The sequence below is a fragment of the Crocodylus siamensis genome, chromosome 15, assembly GCF_052110815.1.
Source record: "Crocodylus siamensis isolate JL-2025a chromosome 15, ASM5211081v1, whole genome shotgun sequence".
Taxonomy (NCBI): Eukaryota; Metazoa; Chordata; order Crocodylia; family Crocodylidae; genus Crocodylus; species Crocodylus siamensis.
Genome location: NC_143409.1, coordinates 46,606,172 through 46,627,486, shown reverse-complemented (window position 1 = coordinate 46,627,486; position 21,315 = coordinate 46,606,172). Strand labels below are relative to the sequence as shown.

The 21,315-nt window shown below is 54.7% G+C and overlaps 1 protein-coding gene across 1 annotated transcript; it reads right to left on the bottom strand.

Moving 5' to 3' along the window:
* Positions 1–11,979: 11,979 nt before the first annotated feature.
* Positions 11,980–18,465, bottom strand: LOC149852562 (zinc finger protein RFP-like). The gene is made up of 8 exons (XM_090030063.1): positions 17,786–18,465; positions 17,391–17,486; positions 16,275–16,505; positions 15,983–16,005; positions 14,856–14,968; positions 14,407–14,427; positions 14,105–14,131; positions 11,980–13,391 (listed from the first exon to the last, which is right to left on the bottom strand). Exons 1-8 carry the CDS (start codon positions 18,200–18,202, stop codon positions 12,850–12,852), a joined length of 1,470 nt encoding a protein of 489 aa, XP_089886189.1. The 5' UTR covers positions 18,203–18,465; the 3' UTR covers positions 11,980–12,849.
* Between the last annotated feature and the right edge of the window lie 2,850 nt (positions 18,466–21,315).

Here is a 21,315-nt window from a genome sequence, read left to right as displayed (position 1 = left end):
AGCCATATTCAAACACCCTCTGTCCTGGGCCAGAGAGCCCCTGCCTGTGCAGCCTTACGGCACCTGCCTGTTGCTGCAAGGTTCGTGGGAGCTGCTGGTGGGAGGGGCAGGAGGGACCCATTCTGCATCCAGGCAGCCACTGCCCCAGAGACTGAAGGGGAGAAATAAATAGCTCCACATCCCCACCCCCGAGCAGCGCAGCCCCACCAGCCAGCGCTGCCTGAGGGGGCCGGAGCGAGGCCGCCACTGCACCACAGCCCCTCCCCCGCCCGCCCGCCTGGCCCTGCTCACCGCGGTGCCCGGCTGCCCCCGCACACGGCCCGATGGCCTCAGCACTGCCAGTCCGTCGCAGATCCGCGGGCCTCAGAAAGTGCCTTGGCAGGCCGCATGGCGGCCTGCGGGCTGTATGTTGGACAAGCCTGTCGTAGAGGGTTGTATGACGTTGGATGCCCCGTTTCAGCCAAATGCTGGCTGTTTGTAACATCCAGCCCCTGGGGCTCAGCTCCTCCATAGAAATCCCCTTTTCAGGGATTCAATCAGGAACCCGTGCAGCCAGTGCCACCCAGTGCGGGGCGAGGCCAAGCCCAGCAGCACCGCTGCCCCCAGGGCAGCGCTGGGCCACATAGCTGCCACCCCATGTGCATCAGGCTTTTGTCAGGGCCCTTTTTGTTTGCTTCTCTGAGGAAAAGAGTCTCAGGCTCCAGTCTCCCCTTCCACATCCCCTCAGCATAGCCTTTTATGAGAGGTTCAGATGCCGGTGTCACGCTGGCACACACGGCCATTCAGTGCAGCGCCAGGGAGTGCCCCGTGCTGGGAGGGCCGGGACTGAGACCCCAGGATGCACACGTCACGTCCAGCGAGCCCAGCCTCTGTTAGCCGGGCTGAGAGCTGCCGTCAGCCCCTGCTGAGCTGGGCTGGTTGGACATCCCTTGTGGCCCCGAGGTGTCAGGCTGGGCACTACCACATCCCTGGGGCAGGCAGAGCCCCTCCATGGGGCTGGGGTGAATGTGCACCCAGAGATATAATTCTCATGTCAGGACATTGCAGGACCTCAGCGACAGCCTCCTCCTCCCCCACAAACACCGCTCACACCCGCAGTGCTGGGGAGCCCAGGGCAAGGCTGCTGCGGTGAGGAGATGAGAAAGTGTTTGCAGTCTCCAGTGCGGGAGGCCGGTGCGCGGTGTGCCCTGTATTTGCTGCAGTGGCTTGGACTCAGAGGACTGTTCCCTGTACTCATTCACCGCCTGTCTGGACCAGTGCAAATGTGCTGGGAAAACATAGCAGCATACCAGAGATTTTGCACTGGCCTGGAAACCAACCACAAGCTCTTCCCTTCCCTTCCCTTCCCTTCTTTTGGGTGTCTTGGGTCTGAACGGGGCTGGGTGGGCATTGAAACCCTGCTCCTCACATGTCACATAAGGGCAGTGACTGTAAATGAGTGTTTGAGGTCAGGGAGGCAAACAACCAGCCAGGAGCTCCCAGTGCGACGCTGTGAGGAAACGTCTCAGTGATGTCAGACAATGTAAAACAACAGAGTTGGGCGGTGATGTTGTCTTTTGTACAGTGTCGGTGAGAGCAGTGTCAGGAGCCATAACCAGGTCTGGGGATCGCATGTGGGACAAGGGGGGAAGAGGAGAGAGGTGCCAATAAGCACAGCAGCGCGTCAAAGCTTTGTGGGAACAGCTCCCAGCAGGATGCCAACAGCACAGCGTGTGAGCTGAGTCCCCAGAGCCACATCCTCTGGTCTGCAGGGCTCCTGGAGGGGCCAGGGATTTGGGGTGGGACAAGCAGGTGAGCAACCGTCACTGAATTGCAGGGTGTGGAGCCGCTGTGGACGTGCGCTCCAGCGCTGGGGAGTGACTGACAGCTGCGCGAATCCCTGAGGCTCCCTGAGCTGACACTGATCTGCTCCAACTGTGGGTGCCACTGCTCCCACAACTGCGAGTGGGAGTCTGGATCCCAACTGGGTGGATCCCTGCAAGCCAGATCTAGCCCCGAGTGCCAGGGGGAGGCTAAGTGGGTTTATTCTCAAGGGCCCTGTTTTTCCAGTGTAAAAGACTCTGTAGATACCTGTGCTGCAGCAGGGATACAGAGCTGGGTTTTCTCATCCCATGCAAAAGAAACACAGCACAACCTCCCCCCCACCCAGCCCCTAGATCCCAAGAAGGAGAGATCTTGACTCAGGTGACATTGAACTATTAGTCTGGAAGAATCCCACGGATGGAGGTTATGCGGGTTGGGAGGGGTTTTTTTGCCCTGCTACTCAGATAAGCCTGTTATTAAGTGCCTATTTCTATACAGTGTCCTTTCCTGGACACTTGCAAGGTTGTCACGCACCGCAGGAAGACCCATGTGAGCTGGAGACATGCATCAGGCCTTTCTCCGCACCCCTTCATCACAGCATCCTCACCTCTCCCACTCTCACCAGGTCCCTGTAGATCTGGACCTGGCTCTGCTCCATCTGGTGCTTGCACCGCATCTCCTCTGCCCCTTGTGTGTCTTGGCCTAGGAGAAGCGCAGACACGTGGCTCTGAGCTGCCATCCTAGCTTTGGTGCTCAATGTCTGCCCAGTGGGGCTCTGGCTGCCCTTCTGGCACCGTGAAGGGCAGGGCCCCAGCAGGGAGGGCATCGTTCTGTGGGAGCCAACTGGGGCCAGGTGTTCTGGGACCAGTCTGGGTTGGGGGCCTTGGGATGGGCTCCCTGGTGCCCCCATGGGACACCCAGAAGAGGCCCAAATCATTAACACTGACACCTTGAGTTGTTCCCAGGTCAGGAATGGGCAGAGGGGGACAGCGTCTGACCCAGCACCTGGGTCCAGGTGTTTGGAGGGGAATCATTGGCATCAGAGCCTTGTACTGCAGCTGGGTCACCTTACCCCTCAGGTGAAGGAGGATTTAAGCAAGCAAATACACGCCCGCCCTGACCTTCCAGCTGATGGTCTCCTCTGGGTGGCTGATGTCCAGACCCAGGCAGACTGCAATGTCCCCCACCTCTGGTATGTCAGGGGAGCCCTAAGCAGGGGGAAAAGAGAGGGGAGTTCATGCATTTCCCAACATCCCTCCCCAATACATCCCCAAGCCTGGCTGTTTCTCTCCACCTTCCCCCATTACCCAGCCAGAGGGAGGGGAGTCAGAGACCAGTGTCAGAGCATGACACCCCTCTCTTCCCATGGGAACCTGGAGCACAGGGACTTGCTCCGGGCCCCAGGATCACTCCCCGTGCCTCATGCTCCAGGGCTAGGAAGGCCCCATGTCCAGGGGTGACCATGCCCAGAGGAGGCCATGGAAAAGAGACCCGTAAAGAGCCAGGGGCACCACTGAGGCAGCAGCAGAGAGCCTGGAGTGAAGCTCCTTGTCCAGCTCTGACCCTGCTTTCCCAGCAGGGCCCTGGCAATGACCTCAAATTGTGGGAGGAGATGCACAGCAAAGGCAATGCAGCTGGTGATGATCTTCATCCCCAGTGCACAGCGCTGGGCATCCGGTGCCTCAGTCCACAATGTAAAGTGCTATGAGAGGAAGATGTTAAGTTCAATGGGCACGTGCCCTGCCAAAGCCAGCAGCCTTGGCAACACCCTCCTCAGGGCCCATGTTTTCAGCTCGGCCTTGTCCGTCTGCCTTATTCTTTGAGAGAGGCTTGCTGCAGTGCACAGGGCAGGAGCTGTCCCGGCCCGAGCCCAGCCCCTCTGCATGCTGCTCACCTCCCAGATGGAGCAGAGCTTGCCCAGGCTGGGGGCGCTGGACAAGACGCAGCACAGCAGGTCCTCTAGGTAGTCCTCGTACAGCTGCTGCATGACCTGGAAGGGGAGGCAGACCCGAGGGTCAGCGCCACAGAGCCTGGGGCCACTCCTTCCAGGGGGTGGCTTGTGGGACATGGCAGTGGCAGGGGGACCTACCTGGTTGCGACGGGGCTCACACCGTGTGGGCAGGAAGCTCTCCTCCACGGCGGCCTGCAGGAGGCGCGACTCCAGCGCTGGCTCCAGGCTGAGCTTCATTCAGGTCGCTGTGAGGAGAGAGGAGCCTGCATCAGACTGAGCTTTGCAGGATGGGGGTGGCACTGCGGGGGCAGGAGACAGCCTGGAAATCTGGGCTTGAGCAGCGGGATCCCCCTGGCCCATGGCAGAGCGAGGACAGTCAGGCAGAGGTCCCCGTACCTGAGATAACGGATAGCATCTATGCCGTATGCCAGGATGTGTTTTCGGTCGGCCACCACTGAGATGTTCCCCATCAGGTCCTGTGAGACCCAAAGGGGAGGGGGAGATAAGGAACAGCCACATCCCCTACAGGAGACCACCCAGTGCTGCAGGCGCAGGCAGCAGGATCCCAACCAGCCCCCTCCCACCCACCCAGCGGGGCTGGCCCTCTCCCTCCCACGGCCTTGCAAGCATGGCACTCAAACCTCTCCTGATCCCACCCTCCCCTGCCCTCCACATGCAGGACTGCCCAACGCCCAGGCCCAGGCGTGCCTGTCCTTCTCCCTCTCATCCCTCTCCACCTCTCCCCTCCTTCCTGGCCTCATGAGACTGTATTAGCATCCTTTCCCTCTCCCAACACCATCCTGTGCTACTCACCACGATCCTCTCCAGCACGGCTGCTTTCAGGCCCTCCTGCTCCACGGCCACCTCTCTGCTCTGGTCCACGGCGATGGTCAGGCTAACGATGGCCAGCAGGAAGCGCTGACTGTCCTTCCCCTCCAGCATCTAGCAGGAGCGAGACCAGGCCTAAAGCAGGCTCTTAGCCAGGGGCCTCCTGCTCCTCCCCAAACTCCCTCCTGGACTCCGGCCTCCTCTGACCCCCGCAGTGCTGAGATGCATCTCCTTGGGGCACGGCTCTTCGGCTGCCTGGCACTGTGATGGTGCTGGCTCCCGCTTGCCCAGGCGCACCCATGGCCATCTCCATTTTGACTTGGAGGTGGCTGATTTCTTTCCCTCCTTTCCCCTGATGCTGGGAGCTCCCGGTGATTTTTGACAGCAGATGGGGCACAGCCACCTCCTTGCCCTGATGGGCCCCTCCTCATCATGGCAGGTGGGGCACCGATCCTCCTGCCCAGGCTCCCTGCTGCTCTCTTCTCCCGTGGAGAGCACCTTGGCCGACCTCCTCCTCAGCATCCACTGCAGCCTGTCCATCCTGGCACCAAACGGGGCAGTCATCAACTGGGGTTCAAAGCATCCCCTTCACACTTATCTACCCCCTCCTCCGCTCATCCAAGACACAGACAGGTGAACCCTGGGTTCGAGCCATGCCCACAACCTGCCTGGCACTAGGGTTGGCAAGTGGGGACAGCTGTGGCCTCAGGGTCCAAGACCTGCAGCTGGTTTGGACACAGCTCCCTGCTCCTTCCCTCAGCTCATGTTTGGCCATGGGCTGAGGCCCCTGGGAGTCGGGAATGCCAAGGAGGGAGGGGAGGACGGGGCCCCTTCCCTGGGACCTGCAGGACCCAGCAGCGCCACGGCTATGTGCTCCCTGCACGCTCAGTCTGGGCAGCACTGGCTGAGCTGGGAGGCGTGGGGAGTTTCAGCACCTGGAGATGTCTCCAACCCTGGAAGTGGTGTGAGGGAGCCCCAGGGGCTGAGTGCCCACATTGCAGGGGTGGATTTCCTGCCCGTTTCTGCATTTCCTGCACAGAGATGAGAAGCCCCCACGGTGCGGCAGGCCCCTCACCTGCCCTGGGGGATGGAGCGCTGCTGGGCGGGTGCTCACAGGCCCTGGGGACGCCGCACTCCTCCCTCTGGCTCCAGTCCTTAGGTCTCCTGCCTCTCTTCTGATGGATGTCCCTCGCCGCCTCAAGGTGCAGTCACTGCCATCGATGGGGGGACGCCTACCCCTGAAAGGGACTATGCCATCCTGTTGGAAGCCATCCTTGTGCACGGCCTCTTCCCCCAAAACAAATCTACACCTCTCCTCCCTCCCGCCCCTTCCCCTCTCTGCTTGCCCACATGCCAGGACCCCTCTTCTTCCCTATAGTTTCATAGTTTCTAGGGTTGGAAGGGACCTGAGTAGATCATCAAGTCTGACCCCCTGCCATGGCAGGAAAGAGTACCAGGGTCAAATGACCCCAGCAAGGTGTACATCTAACCTCCTCTTAAACACCCCCAGGGTAGGAGCCAGCACCACTTCTCTTGGAAGCTGGTTCCAGACCCTAGCCGCCCTGACCGTGAAGTCGCGCCTCCTGGTATCTAACCTAAACCTATCCTCTGCCAGCTTGTGACCGTTATTCCTGGTCACTCCTGGCAGTGCTCGGGGGAACAGGGACTCCCCCAATGCCTGCTGATCTCCCCTGACTAGTTTATAACAGGCCACAAGATCCCCCCTCAGCCTTCTCTTGTGGAGGCTGAACAGGTTTAGGTCCCATCGCCTCTCCTCATAGGGCCTGCCCTGCTGTCCCCTGATCATACGAGTGGCCTCCTCTGGACCCTCTCCATGTTGTCCACATCCCTCTGATCTTCCTTTCCTGGCCCTTTCCTGCCATCCAAGGGTAACTCCTGCCACCCTGCGCTGGGCTTTTTCCACCTCACAGGTGCTACTGGCTTGTGCCTGCAGCTTTACTCCATGCGTTTTGGTACCCAGGAAAGACCAATTGTCCTGCTCTGCGGCATCAGGACAGGTGGCTCTAAGTGGATTGTAACCAGGGTCCAGTCCACACTGGTAGTGCACCACGCTCCAGCTATCCTGGCGGGGAAGGGAGCCCTGTCCCAGGAAGCACTGGGAAGACGTGTAACACCAGTGCCAGCAAAGATGTTTTGAACTGGAGATAAAACACACAGAGGGTTAAAAGAGAAACATTTCTCATCACGGCCTCGGCAGGGGGTGGCATCCAGAGCGCGCCCAGCTCCTGCGCCCTACACACATGACTTCAGGGAGCGTTACTTGGCCCCTCACGCCAAGGGCAGGGTCCTGTCGCCTTCGTCTTGATGCTTCACGTTTTCTCCGGACACGGCCACAGGCCTGAAAGCACAAGAGCCCCTCGCTCCCCGCCCAGCTCTGCCCCTGCCGGCGCCTCCGGCAGCGCTGCCCAAGGACCGATCCTGCCTGCTCACTCCAGGGTGAGAGATCGCAGAGCAAAATCCTCCCCAAACTGATTCTCCTGTCACTCTCCAAAGAGCGCCTGATGATTACTAACAGAAACAAGACAGGACATTAAAATCACGTGGACACGGAGGAAATAATTACTCACCCCCCCGGACTGTGATTAAAGATGAAATGAATTGATCCGGGTTTGTGCTTCAATTCTGCCCTTCGTAAAAAAGGAGGAGAAACCACATCTCCAGGCGTCTGCGGTGGGGCAGCTTGGCCAGGCTCGGCTCCAGTTTCTCCCACAGGAGGAAACCAACCCCGAGGGGAAGACACAGACCTGGTGCCCGCTCTTGGCTGAACACAACCTGCAGGATCGGGTCCCGCTGCCCTTCCCGGTCCCATTGCCAGTGGGGCTGGTGCAAATGCCACCCCGTCAGGCCGTGTCACACCTCGTCCAGGACCAGGAGGCTTCAGGGAATGTCCACTAGATCCTCATCATCTTTGAGGGTCTGACTGCATCCCCTGCCTTTAAATCAGCAGAGACTATCTTTGGAGGAAGATTATTCCTAGCTGTTTTCCCCCCATTCCTTTTTTTCTCAGCTCTAGAATCATTGGGGTTATTCAGTCTTATCTCTCTGTGCTTGTGGGGTGAAAGGTGAGGCAGGGAGACTGCCTGGATGATTGTAAGGTAAATGCGGGGGGGGGGGGGGGTCTTATTGCCTGGGAAGATACAAATGGTGACTTTTGAAGAAGCAGATCTTTTCCTCCAGCTGTTTCAGACTCAAAAGTGTTTCAGAAATGTTATAACTATTTAAAATGATTATAAATTAAAAAAAACCCTTTCTCTCTCCACTGTATCATGTTAATAGCATGGTGACTGGTAAAAAATAAAAGGAGTTTAAATTCAGCAATAGAAAGGTTTCCTCTGCTGAGGTTTCTTGTCATCTCTAAGGCCTCCAGTCACTAATGAGACTTTTAGGAAAAATCTGGATACTGAATAAAACGATTTGTATTTAATACACAAAATATGCCTCAGACCTAACCTTTTTCCAACATCAAGAGTCCAAAATGGTTAAAACCAATTGTAATATTTCTTCCAGATTACTTTCAGAAGCCCTGGATGTATAAATTCACTTCCCAGTATAAATATTAAAACTCATCCCTGACAGGATTAGACTAAAAGCTGACGTGTCCAAAAACGGATGTTTGATTCAGCGCTAAACTCAACAGAACGCTATTAGGTAACGATCCTGATGAAATACAGTGCTGTGGGAGAAAGGGGAAAGCACTCATCTAACAGAGGAAATTTCAGCAACACAGATGTTAAGGCATCAGAGACCACTATGATCCTGTAGGTCCCATGGTCCTGTAGGACCTTAGGTTAACACAGGTTAGAGAGTCTGTCCCAGTGACTTCTGCATTGACTCTATAACATCCCATTGAACCAGAATAACTCTTACACAAAAAACTCCACTCCTGTTTTAAACACTTCTCGTGATAGAGAATCCACTCAGTCCCGTTTTGAATTTAATCTAACAGAGCTTTGCAATGAAGATTTGAAGCTTTTCTGAAAACTTGCAGTTTTATGTAGATATGTATTATTAAAGGAGAAAAGGAAACCCAGCCATCACTGCAACACAATCCCTGGAGCACCTAAGTATTGAGAACCTCCTTCTCTGTAGGACCAGAGCTGTTGGCAAGTAATAAATATTTTACTGAGATTAGCCAAGACTCCAAGTGACCTGATCCTTTCAGCGTGTCAAAACGAGGGCCATTTTCAGGGGATTCCATGGTATTTACAAGAAAGGAGCTGGTGTGGAAGTGCTCAAACACATAGTCCAGATCTTTTCAGACCGGTCATACCTGGAACAAGAAATATCCCGTCAAAATTTTAACATGGTGAGGTTAGGGATGCCGAGTAAGGGATGCTGCTTGTGTGTCCATCTGATTACAACGGGCACAGGCAAGAGAACCTGCCTGCAGCCCATCTATAGATCCAGTTTTGCCAGCTTTATCGGGTGGGAAGGTGAAAGAAAAGGCAGAAGAGTGGGAGGATAGCAGGGAAGGGACAGTGGCTGGAAAAGCCTGTGAGAACAAGGCATTTCACATAACCTTGCCACATCCACATTTCCACGTCTCTGTGGAGTTCTGCATATTGAGCAATGAGCCCTTGGCAATGTTAAAACGGGAAATCAGTACAGAATAGTTTGGCCAGGAAAAATTGGTTTTTCTTCAAACCTGGAACCATTTTAGTGGGGTGGCCTGAAGCACTAACAAAGCAGGGAGCTCAGCCCTGAGAGTGATGCAGCCACACTAGTGTGCCAGAGCCATCAATTCTGCTCTTGAAACGACCAAGGCTCCCAGGCCAGCACAGTGCTAATGTGGCCAGGCTGCTCCAGGCCTGGAGTTGGCACATTGCTGGGGTGCCTCTGAAGGGCATTGCACTGAGTCAGGCAGACCTATGCCAGATGGCCAGGGTCTGGGTGGGGGCCCGAGGTGGTGTCAGCTGGCAATGTGGTAAACCCTCAGTAATGGCACTTAGCCCTTTCCACTGCCACCATCACCTGCGAGGAGGACCACACCACAAAGCACCTCTGCAAATTTGTAATGCAAATGTAATGTGTGCAACAGCAGGTGGAACCAGGGGGCAGTTTGCAAAGCTGTGACCTCTATTAATCTGGCCTGCACCTCCCAGAAACCCCAAGGGCAGGGGCAAGGGAAAAAAGGAAGAGGAAGCTAGGGACTGGAGTAAGGAAAAGAGAGAGCAGCATGCACCTGGAACCTGGTCACCCTACACGGGAGCTCACAGTGGAGCTGCAGATCTTACTGGTTCGGTCAGCAAGGACTGTGAATTGAAAGAGCTGGGCTCAGACTTGGGGGCAGGTGCAAGCTGCTGTTTGAGCACTCTGGGGGACACCTCTGGAAGTGTGTATGTAGGGAAAGTTAAGGTGATGAGTGTAGGTTACCACAGTGCTGATATTTCTTTACCTTTTACCTGTTCCCTCCCTTTGACCCATTGGCTTGTGACCCTAACTCCTCTTCTCGCTCCTACATACTGCCTCTCCCAGGGTACAAAGGCAGGTGAGTGTAACTGCTTTTTATTTGTTGCAGTGCTTATCACAAAAGCCTTCTGCTAGAGGTTTAGATCATCCTAGGTTTGGTGGTATAGAATGTGTATGAACTGATTTTTTTAATGGAATGTAGTTATATTCCTTGATGCTCCTTGATTTATTCCTTGATGCTCAAGGGCAACCAGCACGGTTTCATTAGGGGCAGGTCTTGTCAGACCAACCGGATTGCCTTTTATGATCTGGTCACAAAGGCAATGGATGCAGGTGTTGCCATGGACATAGTCTCTCTAGACTTGAGCAAGGCCTTTGACACTGTCTCCCACCCCATCCTCATTAAAAAACTAGGCGGCTGTGGCATTGATGCCTACACAGTCAGATGGATTGCAGATTGGCTCAAGGGTCGTGCTCAGAGGGTGCTGGTGGACGGGTCATATTTGACCTGGGGGGAAGTGGGCAGCAGAGTCCCCCAGGGCTTGGTCCTGGGGCCTGCGCTGTTCAATTTCTTCATCAGTGATTTGGATGACGGGGTGAAATGCAACCTGTTTAAACTCGCTGATGATACCAAAATTTGGGGTGAGGTGAGCATGCTAGTAGGGAGGGAAAGACTGCAACAAGACCTGGATAGGTTACAGGAGTGGGCTGACATAAACAAGATGTGTTTCAATACTGACAAGTGCAGGGTGCTGCACTTAGGCAGTAGAAACCAGCAGCACACTTATAGACTGGGAAACTCCCTTCTTGAGAGCACGGAGACAGAAAGGGATCTTGGAGTCATTATTGACTCCAAGATGAACATGGGCCGACAATGCAAGGTCACGGCTGGCAGGGCTAACCGGACCTTGTCGTGCATCCACAGGTGCATCCCAAGTAGAGCCAGGGAGGTGATCCTCCCTCTCTATGCGACGCTGGTCAGGCCACAGCTGGAGTACTGCGTCCAGTTCTGTGCGCCCCATTTCAGGGGGGATGTGGACAACATTGAAAGGGTCCAGCGGAGGGCCACCCGCATGATCCAGGGACTACAGGGCAGACCCTGCAATGAAAGACTGCGGGACCTGAACCTGTTCAGCCTTCACAAGAGAAGGCTGAGGGGGGACCTGGTGACTGTCTATAAACTCACTAGGGGAGACCAGAAGGGTTTGGGGGAGACGCTGTTTCCCCAGCGCCCCCTGGCATGACAAGGAACAAGGGACACAAATTATTAGAGAGTAGATTTAGATTAGACATCTGCAAGAACTACTTCACAGTTGGGGCGGCTAGGAGCTGGAACCAACTTCCTAGGGAAGTGGTGCTGGCTCCTACCCTGGGGATCTTTAAGAAGAGGCTTGATGACTACCTGGCTGGACTCATTTGAGTCCAGTCTTTTTCTCCCGCCCAGGCGGGGGGTCGGGCTTGAAGATCTACAAGGTCCCTCCGACCCGACTTCTATGATTCTGTGCTTTTATATGACTTATTTCTGGCTTTCATTTTAAAAAAAATATAACAATCAGAGGGGCAAGATGATGGTCGGACTAGATGATCTGTCTAGGTCCCTTCCGACTCATTGATTCTATGATTCTATGATTTTCTATACAAAAGTGGGAACTCCCTTTTGCTTCTTGTGCTAGTTTCTGGGGCTGCAAAGTTGGCACACATTCATTGTCATTCATTTATGTGACATAAAATTCACTCATGTTCCTCTCCAGTCCAGGCCAGCCCCAAAGATACTGCATCCCAGAGGGATGTTCCTGCTCCCAGTGACCCATCAGGAAAAAATACTCACTGAAGGGGAATTTCAGCCCTGTGCTCACAGATACGTGGGCCCAAGCCCTGTTCGTAACCAGTGCTCACATGCAATAGGACACCACAGAAAACACCAAGTGACCCCTGTGCCCAGTGACAACAAACCACCACAGCTCAAATAACAGGTAGAAACTGTTTATTGAGTATTCCCAGTAATGAACAAATCCAACAAAACTGTGATCAACTGATGAGCAATTCTCACCTGAGAAAAAGAAATAAGAGCTGACATAGCCCATGACCCCCCTTGTCTCATTAGCTCTGCTCTGTGCCTGGCACTTCTCTTTGCTTCCCAGATTTTTATTTAACCCTTTTTGCTGCTTGGGGGCTATCTGTGTTATTCATGAATATCCCAGCAGCCTGTCAGCACCAGGCACATCACAGATGGTCCCTGCACACGGTCCCTGCAGGTGTAAATGTTCCCAGTCACAGAAGAGAAGGGGCTGAGGGATCCCTGGAGAGGAAAATTTTTAGGACAGGCAGGAAAATACAGCCCCACAGAGACCATCACTATGAACATAGCCCTACCAAAGCAGATAGAAGTCCATGTTGCACTAGTCACTGCGAGTCACGAGGATGGGGAAGTGGAGCTATTTATTTCTCCCCTTTGGTCTCTGGGGCAGTGGCTGCCCCTGCCCACCAGCAGCTGCCATGAACCTTGCAGCAACAGGCAGGTGCAGTAGGGCTGCACAGGCAGGGGCTCTCTGGCCCAGGACAGAGGGTGTAAAAGGGTGTTTGTCTTGGGTTATAATAACTGACTGGCCTGTGGTGCTAGCTGACAGCACTGCCCATATGGGGCCCAAGCCCAGTAATGGCTGGGCTGCCCCAGCCATGAGACAGAGACAATGGGATTGGCACCAGGAGACAAAAGTCCTAGTCCTGCCCTGACTCCCCATCCCGGCACTGGGGGCACCAGAGGGGTTGGTAGTCGGGTCAGCACTAGGCAGGGACAGTCTGTGCTACATGTGTCAGGGACAGCGACAAGAACTTCCTCAGGGCTGGGCTGGGACCGGGCAGATAATCAGAGGATCTGCATTTGTGCCCCTCTCCTGGAGACCAGGGCTGAAATAAGGGCGCAGGGTCCCAGTGGAGAATTGAGTGATGGTGAAGAGATGGGACCTGTCAGTAACATTGTAAAATGAGATCTTGCCCCCCTCGTAGTCCAGGAAAACTCCCACCCGCCTGGGCCTTATGTGCACATGTAAAGGGGTTGTGGGGAAAGTGAGGGCTGTATACTTCCCATTCCTGAGCCATGCTGTCCAGTACCCAGCCTCAGGCAACAATGAAACTGCCCCTTTCCTGCACACTGACTCCCTGCACACGCCCAGAGTCCAGCGTGTCTTGTCTCCCACCTCTACCTCCCAGTAATGCCTCCCACCCGTGAACCTCTTGGAGCCCAAAACACAGCGACTAATGTCAAATCTCTCAGGGTTGTTGGGCAGGGTCTGTTGGTTGTTTCCGTGTCTCACGCTTTTACAATCCTCAGACAGGATGAGTTCGGGATGAGCTGTGTCTGGGTCTAAAGTCACGTCCACTAAGGAAAGAGAGTCATAGGATCAAGGCTGGGAGGGCATCGATCCCTGAGATCAAAGGGAAATTTGCCCATGTCCCCAGGAATCATTGTTCAGTTCCTGCCTGTGAAATTACTATTGCCCAGAGGAGAAATGGGTGAAACATGAAATGGCCTGTGGCAGAGTGGGATATTTTCACCCTGTCTGTGCATTCCCTGGGGCCGAGTAGGCACAAAATGGGGTGAATGATAAATCCATGATGGGGAGGGGAGAGAGGCAGGTGCTGGCCTGGAGGGTGTAGGGGCAGGTCAGTCCCTGGGAGGTGGAGGGGCATGAGATGTTACAGGCACTGTTGGGAAGGGGTGGGGGGTGAAGAGGAACCAGGCTCTGGAGGAGGAAGAAAATGAAGGTGACAGGTACTCGGGGTGGAAGGATGAACCACTCTCCCTGCCTCCTGGGCGATGCCCTGGTGGCCAAATGAGCCAGCTGTGTGTGGCTGAGGAGAAGGGATCCAGGATCCAAACACACTCATGGGCATGGGGTCTGACAAAGGCGACAGAGTGTGCTGGGCCAGGGGTAGCAAGGGGAGAAGGCAGCAGGGATGCAGTGACCCTGGGTGGCCACAAAGACAAAACCCACATTTGGGGCACTGGGACAGTGGCAGGAGCAGCTACAGGGAGTGAGGCCCTCCTGGGGGAGGCTCTGGGGTCACCGACACAGGGTCAGGGTCACTCACCTGCATGCCCTCGGGCTCTTCTGAAACCTGGAACCAACCAGCAGGGAGAGAGAGAGGTGAGCACTCACCCGCAGAGTCGCCGCAGTGGGACCCAGTGCAGAGATGCTGGGGCAAGCCCTGCCGTCCCCACCCAGGTGGAAAAGCCCTGCAGTCCCCCTTGGCTGTTCTCACCCACGCCCTTGTTGCACATTCCCCTGCTGGTCTCTCTCCTCTGGAGATCACTTCACATTGCCCAGCCCAGGGCTGGTCCATACAGGGGAACATGCACCCATCAACTGCTGCTATCTCCCCTCAGGCCTCACCTCTCTCTGCAACCAGCTGCTCTGGAAGGAAAGAGAATAAGCAGGAAATTAGTCCCTGTGAGGGTCTTGATTTAAGAGCCCCGGGTTTCTTCTAGAGGCTGCAGTTCCTTTAGAAAGCAGTGATGACAGGGACTAATGCATGAGATGCCAAAGCCCAAGGGACAGGGGCTCTACTTCTGGGGATGCTCTGGGACAGGGATTGATTTTCTTGCACAAAACCATGCGGGATGTGAACTCCCAACTCCCTCTGTGTGAGCCCATTCAAACTGGGGCCTCCAGTGCCACAATGCCAGACCTGAGCATGGATCAGCAAACCCCAGAGTGCACAAAAACCCAATTGTGGCCAGCAACCGCAGCTGACAGCATCCCACTCCGGAGCTCTCCCTGGAGGACCCTCTCCTCGTTCCCCTCTCCCTGCCTTCCCCCAGGACAGAGGGAGTGTCCCTTACCCAGAAACCCAGTCAGGCATTCTTGGAGCTTGTTCTCCTTAGGAAAATCCCGGATCCTCTTCTCCAGCTCAGGGAACTTGGGAGCTGGTTGCAGAGGAGTTACCTTCTCAGCCCTGCAGAGACACGCATGAAATTATTCCTCTCGCTCCTTGGCCAGAAGTTCCCACATCCAAGGCCAGAAAGAGGAACAGGTGGGAGCTAAGGACACAGGAGAGAGACTCTGGCTCACAGGCCAGCTGGTGGCTGCACAGTCTGGAGATACCCAGCCCAGGGGACAGGTGGGTGATGCTCTTACTGGAAAGTTTTGCCCGGTAAAGCCATTCCAGCAGGTCTAAACCAGCAAATCCTCCTTATAGAGAAACAGCTCACACCAGGCAAGGAGTGTTGTTCCCAGTGTGGCTCATTTCAATGCCAGACTGAAAAAGCTGTACTGGGAAAAAGAACTAGTTTCTTGGTGTAACCATGTCAATGCCAGGGTTTTTGCCCACAGAACTGGACTGTGCAATTGTTTGAGATAGTCCCATTTATAACAGGCCACGGCTTTGGTCCATCCTCAGAGAAAATGCAACCCAGAAAGTGGCAGCATGAGCCCCACTTACACATGACCTGAATTACATGCTCCACGAGAACAGCGAGGGGCTGCCCCCAGGCCTGAGATAGGCCGTTTCTTCAGACCCACCTGCTCCTCAGCCCCTCCTCAATCTTGTAAGGGCTTCCTCATTCCCCATAAGAGGGAGCTTCTGGCCTTGGACACTCAGGCCTGGGCTGAGATACTCAGTGTTCTCCCCATGCCTCCCCGCGCCCCTCAGACAAGGCAGACTTTCAGCCATTTGAAAAGCCAGGTCCCAGCTAGACCTGGAGGGATGCATAAGGGGGAGACTGAGTCCCCTTAATAATCCCATGAATTAGATGAGCCTCCAGGGAGGAATTTATTCAGCCCAGGACTGTGGGGCAATCCCTGCCCCAGCTGTGTCACAGGGTGACAGCAGCAGCAGCCCCAGAGCTGTGGGGTTGGAGGGTGCTAGATCCTGAGGGGAGACTTTCCCACGGCTGGGGTGCATGGAGGCACGTTTGCCATCTGGCATTGGTCAAGGGGGCACGAGAGGTGAGATGGAGCCCAGACATACCTGCTCACCATGCTTCTGACACCCTGGAGGGGGAGAGACAGAACAGAGTCAGTGCCATGGCCCAGCCCCAGCCCCAGCTTTCCTTGCACCAGGGGGAGCAGAGCCTCTCTCACACTGGCTTCTCTTCAAGGAAAACCTTGGGTTTGGATCTAGGGAGGGAACAGCCTCGCATGGCCCTGGGACCTTGAAGACACCTCAGGCTGTGCCCTCTGCCCTGTGTCATCCTGTCAGCTCCCAGGGACTGGGGGGGCTGTTCCCTCCCTGCCACAGGCTGTGCCCGATGCAGTCTCACCTGCAGGAGCTCATGCGCTGGCTGTTGACACTTCTCCTCCAGCTCGGTGATCAGGGTGCTCAGGAGGGCAGTCTCCTTGCACAGGTGGTCAGTGTTATTTTCCCTCTTCTTTACAATCTCGGTGTCCAGATCCTTCAGCAGGGCCAGCAGGAGGTTCTCATGTTTAACCAGGAGCTGGCGCAGCTCCTTGCACTCGGACACCCCCAGCTGCCTCTCCATCTCTGTCTGCCTCTGAGGTGGGCAGAGAGATGCAGGGGGAGGGGAGGGCAGAGACACGGGGGACATGGGAGTGAGGGGCGATGGCACTGAGCATTTTCCAGGCTGCAGAGAGCACCTTGTTCCAACCCCACAAAGCCCCACAAGGGGCGTTTCTGGGGGATGCTCCCCAACCCCACCTGAGAAGAAAGTTTCCCCCCGCTCCCAGATGCTGGAGCTCTGGCTGCAGTGTGTTGCCCACAACCCAAAGGATTACAAGGCAGGGCCCTGATAGTGTAGTGCTGCCCGCACTCATTTGTGACTGAGGAGCCTTCTCTCAGCCAGGGATCTTGCTCAATCCACTGAGATCCCAAAAGCCTCTACTAGGCCTGACTGGGACCAGCAGAAACCTCCCCTGCCCCACCCAGACCAGTGGGTGTGCCGCACTTAAATTGATCCTCCCCATTCTTCCCTGCAGGGGTAGCATAGTGTAGTGATAGAAGTTGTCATTTGGAGATGCTCCCTTACTTAGACTACAGAGGTTGAGACTTGGGAGATAGTCCCTCGTTAAGCTAGTCTGAGAGAGAGACAGACCAAGGGTCTGCAAAGATTGCTTACTGCTCCACAATGAAAGTTTTCATTGGTGGTGTATGCCTGTATTTATAAAAATCTGTGATCGCTACAAGGGCAAGACCAGATACGGCTCTTGCTACCCCCATGTAAACCCACAGAAGCCCCCTGATCTTAGTGCTGTCACTCCTGATTTATACCAGAGCAGAGCCTGCCCTCTAGCATTTATCAGTCCCCAAATTCTTTCACTGACTCAATTCTGAAAATCTTTCCTTCCTTCCCAATTACACAGGCGAGAAGAAGACAGAAACCCCAGGCCTGCTGCCACCGCTGACAGTGCCAGGCACCTACCAGCAGCCATTCACTCTCCTGCTGCCACTCGGTCTTCAGGCCTTGCAGCTCTTCTCTCTGCCCTCTCAGGCGCTGCAGGCACCTCAGGATTTTCTCCTGCAAATACAGGGAATGGCTCTAGTGCCTGATTTGGGGCCATCAGTCTGTGTTTAGCAGTAAGAGCCGCATGGATCAGAGCAAGGCAGCATGAACGCTTCCCCTATCTGACCCATGAAGGCAGCGACCCCCATTCCAAACAGAGTCTCTCCTCCTCCCCGTCCCTCCCTAGGACCACCATGTCCAGGATCACGCCTGGAAGCCATTATTAGGCAGGCTTTACCCAGGGTTAATCGGACATACATGGGGCTGTCTGACTGCAGATAAGCTGGAGCTGTAATTCCCAGGCTTTTCCCTACCTTGTAGACCTGAGCAGCCTCCTCCAGGGGAACCACAGTGTGACCTCGGTGCGCCCAGGATCTCTCACACACCACGCAGATGGGGGCTTCATCCTCCTGGCAGAAGAGCTTCAGAGCCTCCCGGTGCTTCTCACATACACGCTGCCCCTTGGGTGCTTTCCCCGCCTGCTGCCTTAGTTGTTTCACCAGCTCGACCACGTTCCCCAGCAGCCTGTTGGGCCGCAGCTTTCTTTGCTGGGCTGTTTCCCGGCACTGGGGGCAGGAGAAGTTCAGCTCTGACTTCCTCCAGCACTGGCTGATGCAGGCCTGGCAAAAGTTGTGCCCACAGTCAATAGTCACTGGATCCTTAAAATAGTCCAGACACAAGGAGCAGGTCACTTCGTCCTGGAAGCTACTTGTCAGGTCCGGGGCAGCCATGGCTCTTCTACAAGTTGAGAACAGCAGCTGCAGATTAGTTTTCTTTTCACAAATTAGTTTCACTTCAATTTAGGAGCTGGTTTAGCCTCAGGCAGTGGTTGGGGCGTTTCCCTTTCTTCTATTCTCAGAACTTGAGCCGTCCCCAGTTTAGTAGCCTGAAGGCCCAGAAGAGAAGGAGCCAGATCCAGCAAAGGATTAAAGCCAGCGCTCTCTGCAGACAATATCTGCAGGGTCTGGGGCTGCCCAAGCAGGCTGGTTCCAGCCTGGAAATGTCGCTGTCCTGGAAAGAGTTGCAGCCTGGGATGAAGCTGAGGGACCTGGGAAGGGGCTAGAGCAGCTGAGCAGGGATGTGTCTAGCCCTGGTGAAGGAGACTGTAAAGGGACATAATAAAGAAAGCAATAAGAAGCCACACAGCCCCCAGTTCTGAGTCAGCAACAGTTTGGTACATGCATGTGCTGCCTCTTCCATTGCAATTCAGGAGCTGCTTCCCCTGTGGGGCCTGCATAGGGCGACAGTCCCGAAATGCGAACATCAAGTCCCGATCTGAAGCTGAATGACTCTGGGACAGCATTTTTCCTGGATTCGCAGAAAAATGCAGGAAATGGAGGATTTCCCCTTGCAGCTGGCAGAGTTCCAGCCCTGGTGCGGCTGCTTGGGGCTGCAGGGAGTGGGAGGCAGGAGGCACCAGGTGCATGTGTGCGTGCACACACGTACACATGGCCTGGACTACAACCGGCAGCGTTATGTGCCACCCTGCTGCCCTCCCACCACGGGATCTGTGCCAGGCGCGACACCATGGTGAGGGGCCCCCTGCCCGCCCAGCAGCAGCAGCATGGAGTTGTGTCCCCTGCTGCTGCCGGGCAGGCAGGAGATGCTTCGCCATGGCGGCATGGCTGATGAGGAGCCCTAAGCAGGAGGACAGCAGGGTGTGGAGCCCCAAGACTGCTGCGGGCAGCCTGCTGTGCCACTGGGACTGGAGGGGAGGTGGTGGGGGGTGACACAGGAGAGGAGGGCATGTGCCCCGCCTTTCTAGTTTGAAAAGGTGGTCACCCTAGGCCTGTGCTGCCTGGAAAAGATCTTCATTTAAGCCTGTGTCCAGCCCAGGGGGGACTTTCTCCAGTGACTGGAACCAGCCCCCAAGGCAGCTGTAGTTTTTGCGAGCACCAACTCCTGAGCCAGAGACTCCAGGTAATGGAGAAAGACTGCCAGAACGTGCTGGGACAGGCAGGACAGGGACTCTGCACATACAAGTCTGGGACCCCTATTTTCTATGATTCTCTGACCCCCCGCTTTGGCAGCTCCTGGCAGTCCAGGCCCTTGTAGTTATAGTGCACCCTTAAGAGGAACTGGAAGTGGGTTAAAAGCAAAGAAGATGCTGCCTTCACCTCTGTCAGGTTGTGCCCTGGAGCCAGAGCAGCTTGGTTCAGGTAGGAGAGTGAGAGGAAAATTACAGATGGTCTGGACAGGGACCATGGATGATGGGAGCTCCTATTTGCATGGCCCGGCACAGTGTTGTCAGGAAGGAAAGTGCTTGAATATAAGGTGTAAGGGGAAGAGATAAGAGATGGCGTGAAGTGCATTGAACTAAACCCTCTTGGTGCAGATTAGGAAAATATCATATAAATCATAGAAAAGTAGAGCTGGAAGGGACCTCCAGAGGTCATCTAGTCCAAACCCCTGCCTGAAGCAGGATCATCCCTATCCAAACCATTTCCCACAATCCACAATCTAAACTCTTCATAAAACTCCCATCAACCCTGACACAAGACATAACACTCGAACCTGCCAGGTAATGCAGGGGAACTACAAGCAGCCAATGTCCTGCATCCATAAAAGGTTGTTAATATATGCTCAAGAAATCTCAGGTAGAGCTCCACACCCCCCCACTGCAGAGGAAGGCAAAAAAACCCTGGGGTAAAATGTCTGGGGTAAAATTCCTTCCTGATCCCAAATATGACGATCAGTCTGACCCTGAGTGGAGGATCAAGACTGGGTCAGACGAAGAGAGAGCAACTCAGAGGAGAGGGGGAGGTTGGCATTTATGTTTAACTGAAAAAAAAAATGACCCTAACAACAATGCCTTTCCTTTCCAGGAATGAGCCACAGGGAGCTCTTCATGAGCAAATCCCCAAATTACTGCTGTGGAATTTGGCCCCTGTTTACAGCTGATGTTAAGCTGTGCTCAGTCTTGTCAGTTTTATGTGGGCATGAACCAGCGTTTTGAGTGGGAATGCATTTTTGCATTTTATCATGTGATTTAAAGTAGGCAGTGAGTTGATTGCCAAATCGAATGTCAGGAATGTTCTTCTCCAGGCAATCCCTGCCCAATAACTGCACTAATCCTCCAAGTCATGCTTTGTACATGACTCCTGAAATGCGTCAGGACAGGTCTGTCAGGGCTGGATACAGGTGTTGGAAGAATGGAAATAGCCAAGGACTGAACAGCCTCCCTCTTCTCCAGGTGCCATGAGTCAGGATGCTGTAGCATGGGGCACCTCAGTACATGGGCACTCTGCTCTGAAGGGGACTCAAGGAATTGACAGAGAAAAAGCACTCAGGAAGAAAAGCAGCTTCTTTCCTGGACCCAGCACAGGAGGCATGCAACCGGCATGCTTTCCTTGATCTTCATCTGCCCCAGGGAAAGGAGCAGGCTCAGGCTGTCTCCAAGAAAAATCACCCAGCCTCTTCTACTCACCAGAGCAGTGATTCTCAATCAGGGGAGCACCAGATCCTTGGAAGGGTGCCTCCAGGCATAAGGAGATAAGAAGATAAGCTAAAAAAGTAAGCCAGACTCAGACTTGTCCCTGCCTGGATAATCCGTCCAGCCCCTCTGGAAGGAGGTAAGCGCTATAATACGTAAATTAGTTTTTGAAATTGGGCGCCATTCAATTCATAATGGTTATGGAGGATGCCTCGAGTCCAGTGAGGGGTGCCTTGAGTCCAAAAAAAAGATTGACAAACATGCACTAGAGGAAAGTCCCAAGGTACAAAATGCTTTCTCACTGCTGTCCAAAAGCGGGCTACAAGGTTTTCTCTCTGACCTTGGAGCAATCCTCAGACTTTTCTGTCTCAACTGCCCACTTGTAAAATAAAGGGTTGAGCAGCACCAGCC

Bases quoted from the DNA above. Each gene is read 5' to 3' on its own strand.
- LOC149852562 (XM_090030063.1), bottom strand. From the start codon at position 18,202: ATGGCTGCCCCGGACCTGACAAGTAGCTTCCAGGACGAAGTGACCTGC. The intron at 16,506-17,390 runs GTAGGTGCCTGG...TGCCCACCTCAG, and splicing joins AGGAGAGTGAATGGCTGCTG to AGGCAGACAGAGATGGAGAG. The intron at 14,132-14,406 runs GTGAGGCCTGAG...GGTTGGTTCCAG, and splicing joins GCAGCTGGTTGCAGAGAGAG to GTTTCAGAAGAGCCCGAGGG.